This window comes from Ambystoma mexicanum, chromosome 6p (assembly GCF_040938575.1).
Source record: "Ambystoma mexicanum isolate Mex_15411 chromosome 6p, UKY_AmexF1_1, whole genome shotgun sequence".
Lineage (NCBI taxonomy): Eukaryota > Metazoa > Chordata > Amphibia > Caudata > Ambystomatidae > Ambystoma > Ambystoma mexicanum.
In genome coordinates this window covers 523,085,803-523,100,042 of record NC_090935.1, presented here as the reverse complement: position 1 = coordinate 523,100,042, position 14,240 = coordinate 523,085,803, and the positions used below count along the sequence as shown (strand labels likewise).

The following is a 14,240-nucleotide window of genomic DNA, read 5'->3' as shown; positions in this document are numbered from 1 at the left end:
TCCAAAATGGTTATGCATATTTGCCAATGTCCCCATCTGGCCGGGAAAACCCTTCTCTAAAATACATGGACTATGTGCACAGTTCCTGTGGCATGCCGGGGCTGTGCTAAAAAAATAATCGGGCATGACTTTACCTTATGACAGAGGAGGCTTTGCAAACCCTGACCTTGAGCTAAACTGGATGGCAGCACAAGCCCAGTATGCGTCATTCTGGAATGGGGACACTCAGCAACCACCTCATGACAAACTGGAATACCTAGCAGTTGGCGGATCTGACCTTAAAACACTCATGATCCGCACACAGATGACTGCCCATTTGATCCAATATCTACCCCATTACTAGCCTGGCGCCACAACACCAAGCACAGAAATACGCCCATACTATAAATGGCTCCGGAACCCATGTGTGGCTCCACACTGATGGCTCATTGTTGTGTTGGGATACAGGGCACTCGCAGACACTCACTGTCGCCATCCCTTCCATCTGAACCCCAAAACTTGAGAGGTACAGTACATATCCAATGCGTATGACACCCCTAGGAGAGCGTCAACACCATAGAAAATGTTATTGAACAGTGTTAGGCAGAATTATATGCAGTACCCTTTGGGAACACCACACACAATTAAGACTACAAGTGACAGTATAAATTCACCTTTGGTACAAGCCTGTACTACACAGTAAAAAGTGGTAGCGGTGGCTGAGCAGCCAGACATCTCAAGAGCAAGTGAGCAGTATCAATATTTACACAAAGGACAGCAATTACTATGATTCAAACAAATCCTGACTCAAGGTTTCTGAGTAAAAGAATATACATTTACACATCAGTTGTATAACATTTCACTAAATTAAAGCAGTTAAAAACATAAAATAAAATAACACCATTGATGCACCACACCACTCCCAATAGTTTCCAGACAAGTTAAGCTCACAAAATGAAGTGGGAGCAAAATGGCACTCTAGTAATTAAAAAGGAAGGGAAAGAAAGTTAGGCAGAATTTGAGCAGCACCAACAGGTCAGTAAGCAGGGCAATCTAGAAAGAGCAACTACTGTGATGGAATCAAATCAAATAGGATTAGGGCCAAAGTCAATAGGACAAAAGTCTTTTGCTCAAGGTCACACAGTTCAGGGTAGTTCGTGGTTAAGTCTTTGCCAAGAGTTCCGGACGAAGTTGGTCGGCAGAAAAGTTAGTTTAAAGAGTAGAGAAGGACAATCCCTCGGATTGGCAAAGGTTTCACACACTTGCAACGCGACTGGACGAAACGAACAATCTGATTTGCACAGTACCTTTAAATGGAGAAGAAGCTGTAGCTGAGGCGGACATTCCTGGCAGTTCCTGCAGGCTCACGGTTCCTGAAGCGACTGTCGGACTGACATGAAGTAGCAAGACTGGAGGGTCCTGCACTGCCCAGGGAAGAAACCAGCAGCAGAGCAAAGCAACAAATAAAAGGTGTGCTCCTTAAAACCCAAGCAGGGTCCCACCTTCCTGGCTATCCAGTCCACTGTAGCTCTGTATAGCGACTTGGACCAGAGGAGGGAGTCCTGGCTTGCAGTTTGGGCGAACTGATTGGTCCCACTAGCTCAGGGGAAGAAGATTTCGGGAGGATCTTCTCTGTTGTTGGAGTTCGAGGATTTGGAGCTGCAGCAGGGCTTCACCAGGTGTTTCAGTCGTGGTAGGGGTCCTCTTCCGTCAGCTCCTCGACGGTTCTTTCGTTCCAGTGGCGACTCCTTTGCCTTTCTAGACCCAGAGTCCTGCTTTGTATGCAGTTTTCCCCCATTCACACAGGCTGGCTGTCAATCACACAGCAGGGTGCCTGTCCTGGCCGGACAGTCACCTAGTCAAACAGGAGTGCGACTTGGGTTACCAAGGCAACCCACAGCAGGGGTCTTAAAACCCCTCCCTCACATCCTGCCTACCCAGACTTTCAGGCGCCTAAGGAGAGCTTCTGTGTAGAAGCCCGCAAAGAGACGGTGAACAAAGGAACCAAACCTGGTTTGGCGCGCAGAGAAAAACACGAGAAACACATTTTCAAAAAGAAATGGCGAATAAACCAGCCGGAACCGTATAACAACTTATATGGTCTAGCAGGTTTAAGTTTGAGGCTACCAAGATAGCCTAAAACAATACCAAGGTCATTTAAGATAACCGCGGTAGGAAAAATAGGGTAGTTACCACTGACACCAGCCAAGTCTTGATGAAAAGGGAGCAAAACAATGCTCCAAGAGAAACAGACAAAAAGGGATACGTATTAACCCTTTCCAGTACTCCATGTAAGATGGTTTGTACTGGGTCTTTGGATTTTAAAAGACTAATAAAGTCAATGGCAACTTTACAAGTTTTGGGAGACCGTCCTCAGTCCCAGAAAATGGAGTCTAAGTTGGGAAGTCTAAAAGACAACCCTGTGTCACTGCACTGAAGGTGCTGTGTAACACACAGTAAAAAGATGACTGTGGAGTAGGTGAGGTTCCACAGTCTATGAACACAAAAACGTTAAACACACACAGCAAAACACATGTAAGAGAGGGGAAAAAAGGGCTCACACTCTTACCAGGTGAAAAAATAAATCCTAGAAATCCAGCAAAGCTGCTGAGGGACTCGGTAGGTAAGGGAAATTAGCCATTCTGGGGAATTCTCCCTAACAAACAGACAACCTGACCTGGTAGCTGGGGCGCGCGCTAAGTGGTCGGACAATCTGGGTATAGCCGACTGACACTCAATGGAAACGCATGTTGTCACACACGCAACATTTCTCCCTTAATTTCAGGTTACGGTGTATGCAGTATAAACTACTGAACAGACTGTATTACACACCCCAAAAGCTGAATCGATTCTACCGAAACGCACACCACTCTTGTCCCAGATGTCAGTCAGGCTCAGCTGACCACATACACATGTTCTGGTACTGTGTCCAGCTGGGGAACTTTTGGAATAATGTTCTGCAAACGTTCTCTGACATTGTACGGGGTCCACCCTCGAACTTTCCCCACTGGGCACCCTGCTTGGTATGTGGGAAGATATCCCAAACAAACAACTGCTTGCATTTGTGAACATAGGCTGTATGATCGCCAAGAGATGTGAACTGCAGAAATAGAAACAGATCTCCCCGCCCAATTGTAAAGCATGGTTGGCAGCACTAACTTGGGCCCAGGAATGTGAGGAGCATTATGTGAACTCACTGCCCCTCTCCTCCTGACCTAAAAATATAAGAGTTTCAACCCTACTTATCCAACCTCCCCGCTGACAAATCTGAAACTATTTCAATAGGATCTCAGTGTTAACCCACCCTGTGAGAATGGAATGTATTATATTATATATATATATATATATATATATATATATATATATATATATATATATATATATACTGTTTCTCTCCCGACTGAAATTCATTGTAATGCAACTCACCCGTCAAAATTTATGATAAGAAATTGACATGCAACCTAATGTAGTCTGATAGGTTTGCCAATAAATAAAAGGCAATATATATATATCTACGAAGCTATCCAATCCTTTGTCTCAATGATGAAACAGAGCTTCTCCTCATCGGGCCTCCTGCCCGCTTAGCAAAACTACCGCAGGCCTACAAATCTTTCATCATTGATGGCCCATAACATCACCGTTGCCTCCTCCGTAAAGACCTTTGGCATCTACCTTGACTCTTCACCGACCATCACATGCCAGGGCAATCACATTGCTGCATCATCCGGATACGCCACTAAGCTCATCAACGCCATAAAACTTTCATCACTACCGCTAACATACTGTAAGTGGCATGGGCCCTCACAGGGTCGTAATTTACCAGGTTACTCACCGTAGTGACACCTGACTCCTAGTCCACATCCGCTTTCCTCCATACTTATGGGACATCTCTCCGTCCTGTGGGACGGGACCGAAGCACTTTGTAAAAAGTATCCACATTTTTCCAAAAATGTGTCCTTCCTCTCTTTCTTGCGCAGGGCCCGGCACGCAGCCGTAACCCCGCCCACCTTGGCTCCGACCCGCGCATCGCCCATCAGTCCTTTTCTATCGCCAGGTCAAAGACCCATTAGCAATAACAGAGGAACCTTATTAGAGGGGACGGCGGGCAGGCGTATGGTGGAAAGGGGACTATGGACTAGGAGTAAGGTGCTCACTATGGTGAGAAACCTGGTAATACTCCTACGTCCCGTCCCCATTCCTCCGAACTTATGGGAGATTCCCCAGCACTCCTTACAGGAACTGTGGGTGGATGGAAATACCCCTTACTGAAATAGGTTTTTCAGTACAGCCGGACCAAACTGAGCGTCAGCTCTTGAGCTCATGTCGAGACAATAATGCTTACAGAAAGCAGATGGGGAGGCCCAAGTAGCTGCCCTGGCAATGTACTTTCAGGGGACATATTCCTGAAAAGACACCGCAGCTGCCTTACCCCGCACCAGGTTGCATGAATACCCTTAGGAGGTTTCAGCCCATGGACGGTGAAGGTCTCCGTGATGCAGGCAGCGATCCACCTAGAAATACTTGCCTTAGACGCCTGCCTGCCCTGGGGGTTACCGAAGGTCACAAAAAGTTGAGAAGAACTCCTAAACTCAGAAGTCCTGTCCAGGTAGAATTTAAGAGCTCTTCGGACATCAAGACAGTGTAGAACCCTCTCAGCCTCAGAGGCAGGGTTCGGAAAAAAAGACCGGTAGGGAGATCGATTGATTCAGATGGAATTCGGTCACCACCTTCGGTAGAAAGGCCGGGTTTGTCCGAAGGACTACCTTGTCCTTGTGAAAGACCAAGAAAGGATGCTCCACCGACAATGCCTGGAGCTCACTCACTCTCATTGCCGACGTAACAGCGACCAAAAAGGACACCTTCCAAGACAAGTACTTGAGGTCCACCGTAGCCATTGGTTCAAAGGGTTTATGGCACAGCGCCGTCAGGACAACATTTAGGTCCCACTGCGGACTACGAACCGGAGGGTAGAGGCGTGTCAAACCTGCAAAATGCCTCTTAACCACTGGGTTACTCAGAATACGAGCACTGGTCTGTAGAAAGATAAGCGGAAACCGCTGAAAGGTAAGTCCTGCATGACAGAACATGAACCCCTGACTTTGCTAGGAAGGACACGAAGGACAGCACTGTGTCAATCGTGGCCACCCTTGGATCCAACTTCTTCTCCAAACACCAATGACAGAACCTGAGCCATTTACTCTTGTACTGAGATCTGGTCGATGGTTTCCTGGCTGCCTGGATAATGCTCATGTTATCCATAGACAAATTCAGATGCTCTAAAGACTTGAACTCAGGCACCATGCCGCCAAGCTGAGCGATTGTGGGGAGGGGTGCCACATCTGCTGTTCCCCCTGGTGAAGAAGATCGGGAGTTACTGGTAACCTGATCGGCAGATACACCGACAGGTGTTGAAGTTCTGAGAACCAAAACCTGTCCGGCCACCACGGGGCTACGAGTAGAAGGGAACAGTTCATCGAGTTCTTCAACTTCCAGATCGCACGGTGAACTAGAGGCAGAGGTGGGAAGGCGTAAGCTCTCATGTTGTGCCATGGAATCTCGAGAGCATCCCTGAGAGAGGAGGCTCCCAGCCCCCCTCTGGAGGCATACCGAGGAAGCTTCTTGTTCACCGCCGTAGCAAAGAGGTCGACCTCCGGTGTGCCCCAACTTAAGAAAATCCATGAGAGGACCTCTGCCTTCAATTCCCACTCGTAGCCGACCACCGTCCGCTGGCTGAGGGCATCCGCTGTGACATTCAGCTGGGCCGGGATGTGCACTGCAAGCAGCCAGACACCATGAAGCACGGGCCACTCCCATATCTGGATGGACAGGCCCACGAAGGGGGGGGGTGTTGGGGGGGGAGACTTCGTTCCCCCTTGCTTGTTGATATAATACATTGACACCACGTTGTCCGTGCGTATGCGGACCACCTTGTTGACAATGAGCGGTCGGAACGCCCTGAGCGCTAGGAAGATCGCCAGGAGCTCCAAGTGATTTATGTGCAGGAGCTTGTCCTGAGGCGACCAGAGGTCCGAGACCTGAAGAAGATCTAACGTCGCACCCCACCCCAGAAGGGAGGAGTCTGTCGTGATCATCACCGTGGGGGCTGGGTCCCGAAACCCAGCGCCCCCCGACAGGTTGCTGAGAGATGACACCAATCCAGGTCCACTCTCATGGAATCCGGAATCATTATCCGCTAAGAATCCGGGTCCACAGCCTGACGTCAGGAACTCTGAAGAGCCATCTGGGTCCGCTTCATCTTGAGACGAGCAAGAGGAAGAGCCAGTACACACGAGGCCATGAGGCTCAGAAGCCTCTGGAACCACCAGGCCGACATGCTCTCCGACTGCGCAAACATCTGACACATGGCTAACAGATCCGCCATTCTGTCCCCGGTCAGATACACTCTGCAGTCGATCGTGTTCCAACGAAAACCCAGGAAAATGGAGGATTTCCGCCAGTTCACTGACAGCCCAAGATGGAACAGGAGCTGAAGGAGAGACTAGAGGTTGCCCGCTGCTGCCAAGGGCTGCGTAAGAGCCAGTCGTCCAAATAAGGATACACATGGATACCCTGTAGACAAAGATAGGCCGCAATCACCGACATCATCTTCGTGAAGACACGCAGCGCCGAGCTGAGGCCAAAAGGAAGCACCTGAAACTGGAAGTGCTCCTCTCCCAAAGAGAAGCAGAGATATTTCCTGTGTGGATTCCAAATCAGGATATGCATATACGCATCCTGAAGGGCCACAACGCTGAGTCAATCGCCCATCTGTAAGGAGGAGCGTATCTGGCTGGGCATGATCATCTTGAATTTCTCTTGGGGTAGGAAAAGATTGAACTGGAAAAAGGTCTAGGATGGTGCGCAGGCCAGCCGGGTTGGGCTTGGGCCAAGGGGAACGGGTCCCACAGCTCTGAGGTCCAGAAGTTTCTGAACTTTGCCCTTGAGGCAGGGTGAGCCCGACAGCTGAAAAGGAGGGTTGAGGGGTGGGGTAGAGGGTAAAGGTAAGCGGAAGCCCGCTCGAGCGACTAACGAGACCCATCTGTCTTCTGTGATGGTCTGCCACGCCTCCCAATGAGACGCAATGCGTCCTCCCACCGGGGTCTCGTGCGAGTGCGGAAAACCCTCATTTGGTAGGCTTATCGGTGGCGGGCCACCTGAACCTGATGAGGAGGCTGAGGAGCGAGAGAAAAACCACGTGCGCTGTTGTCTACAGCGGTTATTCCCCGCTGGAGTAATCACTCTGCGGGATATTCGGTCGAGGGAGCCCCTAAAACCAGAGGAGGGTCGACTTTGTGACAACGGTCTCTGGGATTTGAAAGGAGCTTTGACCGGAACAGACAATGATTTAGCCGTCTGAGTGCTATCCTTGGTCTTGGTGAGCTCTACATCAGTAGAAGAATGAAAAAGCTTCTTACCATCAAATGAAAGATCCAACACCGTGTCTTGCACTTCCTTAGAAAATTTAGTGGCATGCAGCCACGCCTGCCGTGAGGTATCAACCCCCAGCATAAGGCCCTGAGCCGAGGTGTCTACGTGATGAGCCGCTGCCTCCAGAACCCAAGGAATGACGGTAATAGAAGCGAATGCAGTGTAGAGGAAAGGTCCAATCCACCAGAAACGTGCCCTAGCACACAGTTCACTGGGAAGTCCCTCGAGAAAAACTGTCTGCACTTCCTGTTGGACTCCGTGGCAAACCGGTCTAGTGATGGGGTACCCCAGCGAGAGAAGACATCCTTTAGGACTTCCCGGCACACTTCCCACTCTTGTGAAACCGTGCTCTGCCTGCTCAGAGCATCCGCCAAAATGTTCTCTGTCCCAAGATCCGTTCCTCCAATAGCCAGAACCACAGCTGCATCGCCTGTCTACAGGGAGGGAGCGCACGCAAACTTGCTTGTTCATGTAGTGCATTGCCACCATATTGTCCGTCAGAATCAGGACATGCTTATCCTTCGGAAACAGAGCAAACGCTCTCAGACTAACCTGATGGCTCGCAACTCTAGCCTGTTGAAGTGCCACCTGGCTTCCATTGTTGCCCAAAGACCTCATGTGCAAGTCCTCGCAGTGAGCAATCCAACCCAACCCTTCAAAGACGCATCCGTGACCACTTGTGCCTACCTTACGGCCAATTCCTTCATATCAGAAGGCACTGTACCAAAAAAACTGAGTTTATGAACCACTAAGTTAAACTTATGGATAGACTGATCGAGAGGGGATACCCGAAAAAGTTGGTGAAGCAACATTACAAACGTGCATTAAACACCCACCGTGAGATTTGACTTTCCTCCAAAGTCAAAGAAAAAAAATGACAGACTGATCTGTGTGTCCACTTTTTCTCCCATAAGCAACATGATAAAAATAATGTGAGAATAAGAACTGGCACCTTGTGAAACATCCCGGCAGCTTGGCTAACAAGCCCATGTTCGCATTCAAACGTAGCATGAATTTGAGACAAAAACTAGTTCACACATATAGAGAAACTGATGACAATCAGTGAGGAACCAATGGGGCCTTACACCCATCACAGGACATCATAAATGTGGCCACTGTGTGGCATGCCAATTTACGACCACAAGGAAGTCCTTTGAATACGGGAATAATAAGAAATGGATTTTGAAAGGCCATACCAATTGCCTAAGTAAAAATGCCTTATACGTCATCCTGTGCCCATGTAATTTAATATATGTGGGAAAGACCATGAGAGAAGTGCGCCAAAGGATATCGGAACACCGTTCATGTATAAGGAACAAGGTGCAAGACAAACCACCAGTAGAGCATTTTGCTAAAATGGGATACACGGACAAAGATATTAAGTTGTTTATTCTCCAGACCATTAAGATCCCCATGAGAGGGGGAGACATGTCTACCATGCTACATCGACTTGAACAAAGATGGATCCATTCTTTAGACCCCGTGACAAATGGCCTTAACATTTCGATAGAATGGCACAAGCTTGTCACAGGGTAGTGGATGCATTGATCACGCTGCCATACATGGTGTTTCAGAATGACTCATATACAACAGGGTGTTTCCATGTGAATTGGGAAGCTACTGTGCTGACCCTAGGGTGTGGCTGCCACTCATTGCTCAGAGTTTCTTCCAACCTTGTAGGGCCTTACACCTAGGGGTAGGCATGGGATCTATATATACATTCTACAATACCATATTTCTGGGTATGTAGTCTTGGCCCCTGCTTCACGAAAAAAATAATTCTAAAGAATTTTTCTAAACATTTTTCTAAAAAATTGGTCTAAATAATTTTCCTTAAAAATGTTTATAACAATGTTTTCCCTGTATAATTTTTTTGTGTATTTAAGTTCCTGTATCTGTTCTATTTTGATGTTCATTCTTGGACATGGTGAAATATAAAGAAATACGGTATAAAGGTGAAGGAACCTCAACTCCCATGGTGCATTAGATCCCTTCAGGACTTGGATTAGTAATTTTACTATGTTTCTGATAGCCACGCCCATCTATACAAGAGTTTCCAATGCACACTGAGGATCGAGCAGGATGCTGTGCCGAGCGAAAACCCGGTGAAAGTGACTGGTAAGTAAGAGAGCCTTTAAACAGGAAGCAGGGTGAGATGCGCATCCCCATAGACATTCCGGCATGCTCCTACAAGGATAGATAACTAAATGCATTTGAGCGCAGTAATTTTCTTTTGAAAAAATGCACGGGTGGTTTTGCAGGGTGAGACGCGCCCCTGGAGGCGAAGCTGAAGGCAGGTATGGCCGGCGCCGCATCTAGGCCTAGTGACTTTGCAGCAATGTCCAGAACAGTTAGTTTTGGACATTGGGCGAAAAGCCTGAAGACCTCAAATAGGCCCGCCTCCTCAATGCAATCCCCAATGCCATTGAACGGCCCGCGCAGTTGGCCACGTACAGGCCTGTATGCAGCGACTACCTGGCCACCGATTTCCCATCCACCACCAGCTGTACGAAGCCATCTTGCATTTCCCCCTCAGGGATACACTGCTTAGCATTTTCCACTGCCTTCCAGAGACTGAAGGAGTACTTCGCTAAACCACTAGCCACGTTTGGCCATGGTGTCAATTCTCATGCCTTCTCTTTCAGGTGTCCGATTTGAAGTCGAAGATGCTGGTCTGGTAGAGCCTGTGGCAGTTTGTAAGAGAAGACTTTCCACGGAAGGGTGAAAAGACAGAAATGATGGGGCCACAGGATGGAGGACTAATGACTTACACTGACATTCTGACAAACTCTTTGGCGTTTTAGCTGAGGCACATGAAACCCCTCTTAGAGATTGGGAAAGTAAGGTTTTCTCCTCATATTCCTGACTAATAAAAGTCTATAGCAATCACCAGGCCACCTGTGTGTCAGCCTCCTCCTCCTGCACCCTTACAATAGGTTATCAACGTGTAAAAGTAGTCACCCACCTTTGCTCCCACCTATCTAACTGCTCTGCATCTTTGAGCCCCATGAGATTATTTTGCATAGATGTTTCCATATGCATGTAGTTGAAGGCAATTCAGTCATTAGGTGGGATGCAGGGTACCAGAAAAAGGTCAGCACTCCAAGCATAACTTCAGAGTGGAAGCCTGGAAGTTTGATTATATCACAGATCACAATTATGGTCGTTTAGGGGACTAGGAAAGCACCAGATATTTTGCCATATTGCCATTGTTTCAAGGTTTAAGAGTGAAACAAATGTCTTAGAATGCCCAGGCATAGCCCCTAGACAAATTTTCACAGTGTCCAATAGGTACATAATGTTTCAAGTTTCTTTAAGGGGTTTTTAAAAGAGTCAGGAAATTCCTCCCATTGTAACAATGGGACAAAAACAATAGTAAGGCTACAGTTATGGTGTCACCATGGGTAAGTATGTACTCACAGCAGGCCGCCATGGCAAGACAAGAGTGGCCACCCTCTTGAGGGAAAAGCCGAGGTTCACCTTTTCAACAAATCGCATGTGATGCAAGGCAGGACAAAATGACTCCATACCAGAAGCCCACCATGTGACAACTACCAAATACTGCAGCAGGGCCATTAGCAGTGATGTACAAAGGAAGAAAGCAACAAATGGCAGCTTCCTGTTTAGTTCACACGAGGGGTGCCCTCAGAGGATGAGAAGCACTCTTTGTAGAGTTTCGGAGGATCCCCAGAATAAAGCCATAGATGCCGATCAGACTTCCCTGCAACCCCCCGGCCACCATTTCAGGGAAGGGAAGCACCTAAACAGGTTTCCTCGGACAGAAAGAGGAGGCAGAGCTTCACATTAAAGGTCTGGATGCAGCAATGAAAGCTTCAAGCAGTGTTTCTGGCATCCTCCTTGTCCCCTCTGGTTTCTTAAAATTCCGGATCCAGTGGTCATCTGAGAAATGGTCACAGATACTCCCTAGATATACACAACAGCAGAACTGAGGCTTATCCCAGCCCTCCTATCGCAAGGCAAGCAGCATTAAAAATTGCCAGCCTTCCAATCTCGATCGGCCACCAAATGCCATTCGTAACATCACTAGCGTGTCTAGCAGAGCCCTAACCCATCTCAAACCAGTTCCCAATTATACACCTACACTGAGATCTGCACAGAAGGGGTGGATGGTCAATGCTACGACAAAATGAGTAAGAGTACCACAAAGCCAGTGGTTCGGGAAGACAGGACGTAAAACAATGAGGTAACCATTTTGGCTACTAAACAGCCAGATATGCCAACTTTACAGTAAACTAAAGGTGAAACTCATGTACCGAAAAAGAAGTCTGGAACCAATAAAAACCAACAAATAAACCCGGGGATCTCATACAAAGGGACTAAAATAAGCAAAGGGGAAAGTCTTTCCAAACAGCAACCTTCGGGATGAACCTGGTGTTAGGCCAAGGCTGAATGAGGAATTTTGGGAAGAAAACTTACAGACCAATAATCGCATGGATTTTACTTGATAACATTTCACACAATATTGTAATATGTTATTTAATTTATTCCAAAGACCACGTCTGACCATGGAGTTGAACACCGGACTAAGCAGGCAATTTGATAGTTCACTCTGCTCTCAAATGTCTTTCCCCGGCTGGCACTGTTTTCTGAAAAAAAAGCTCACTGGTCCCAATGTACTGTTACTGCTGGATGGTGTTCCACATGTGGAATGGAAGTGGGGCGGATGTCCTAGTAGTGGGAAATAGAAACATTTCCACAGTTCAAGGATTCATTAAGTAATTAATGAATGGTTTTGGATTTCACAAATGAATTCTGGAGAAACCAAATGGAGGTTTTTATCTATTCCAAACCAACATTCTAAATTGCAAGAATCCTGCAGGAACAAACTATTGTCACCGTCTATGATCATTGCACAGCACTAGAATGGAACAAAGAGGACACACACAAATATGCTGTGGAAAAGATAAGTTACGAGAGACGAGGTCTATAAAACAGTAAGGCAAACTATAATGCTTCCATCAATGTTAATTTTACAATTGAAGCCAATCACTGACCAATACCTACGTTTCCATACTATGTCAGAGCAACATTGACTCTGCAGTTTGTTTTTAGATAAATAATAATCATTTATAGGCATCATAGGTCACTGTGCTGTCACTAAAATACACTGTGTAAAAAACAAAGCCATTCAGAACGGATTGATAAACATGCCTAAAAATAAAAAGTGCAAGAAAATACCTACCTCGCAGTTCAGTAAGAATATCAATCTTTTGTTCTAGGATGCCTTCAAGTTGTGTAGCATATGAATCGACATCATAGTCCACTTCCTCAGTCATCTCTAGAAGAGCCTTTTCATCCTCCAACCATCGTATGGACTCCTACATGATAAAAACCAAAATAATCAAGTTGCTAGGAGTAGTTTCTTTTATTAAAGCATGCACATTCTGATTACCTCATGGAGAGAAAAACTCTTTTAGAAGTTATTACCACCCAGGTAAGAGTAGGACTAACTTAGTAAACAGCCATCCAGGTCTAACCCTAGCAGACTCCCACTTACGTGCTTCACACAAATACTTTAGACAGTGGTGATTAAGGGATGAATGTCTTTATACACAAAAATAAGAAACATGGCTGTAACCACAGTTTATCTATGCTGGAAATAGTTTATTGAATTACAAGTTTTAACATCCCCGTCAATCTTGTTTTGATGTCCCATCCAGTCTTTGGAAGGCATGCAAGTGCTACTCATAGCAACCATTTCAGATTTGGGTCACACACTATATGCCAGCAAGCTTTGCTTTTTATTTATCAGCACTTTCAAATAAAAGCTGAAGGCAAGTTTATTCTGTGCATCATTGAACACCTTTCATAGATTCAAATGCTTTAGTAAGTTATTTATTAAGCAGCCAAACTGGTGGAAATAATGTAGAATCGTCTCTTAAAGGAGGGGTGCACTCATGTGTTCAAATCTACCAATCGCAAACACATCTCTATCTGACCCTATATCGATCATTTACATTTTACAGGTCCCGAAATACCATCTTATAGTGATAATCCAATCCACTGTGCCATCGCCCTAAAGTTAAGTGCCCTGGCTGCAAGAAATCATGCCAAGCGCCCCTGTTACCCCAGCAGCCTAGAATGCTATGCAACGCTCCTTGTCATGACGATAGTGCACGACGGAGACAAACCACCTTTCTACACAATGCATTGACGTGTCTATGGAAACGCACAAGAGGCCTCTGTTAAATAAATATCAACAAACCCTTTCTCCTTAACATCATTATTGTTTTTTCTCTTTGTGTTTGACCAGTTTGTTTCAGGCCTTCAAGACTTGTACTGTTTGGTGTGTACAGCTAATATCTGCACCATCGCCTACAACATACAATGGTATTTCCACTACTTCAAATGACCTCTCTATATGGGCTTCGAAATTACTATAACGCCTGATTTACAAAAGCGTTCATCAATGAGAAAACTCCTTTGAAAAATGTTTTGTAAATCAGTCAGATGTATTTTGTGCATAGGTTAACTGTGCAATTATGTGTCTATAGATTATTTTCACCATCTTCTCTTACCAAAATATTTTCATTAAGAAAGTCTTTTAAATATATTGTGGACTTTATCATCCTAATATCAAAAAAGTTAGTTCACTTGACTATTTTTAAGGGCATTGCAAAATTAACTGATTTTAAATACACTAGATTTTTGTACCAGATTACACAGATGATTAAATGTGTAAGTGATTTCAATCCGGCACACACCCAAGTCAATGCCTAGCATGTAATGCACAACTGAAATCCTTATTTATTTTTGTCTAAAAGTTCTTTATTCTGAAAGATATACCACTCCCATCACGCCCTTCTCCTGGA

General features: G+C 46.1%; 1 protein-coding gene across 4 annotated transcripts in view; it reads right to left on the bottom strand.

Moving 5' to 3' along the window:
* KIF2A (kinesin family member 2A) overlaps nt 1-14,240 on the bottom strand; it is a 1,079,703-nt gene that overhangs the window by 36,770 nt on the left and 1,028,693 nt on the right. For all 4 annotated transcript variants that reach the window (XM_069627337.1, XM_069627336.1, XM_069627334.1 and 1 more), the window contains one exon: nt 12,611-12,746. In XM_069627337.1, the coding sequence (XP_069483438.1) occupies nt 12,611-12,746 (136 nt within the window). The remainder of the gene's footprint in view (nt 1-12,610; nt 12,747-14,240) is intronic.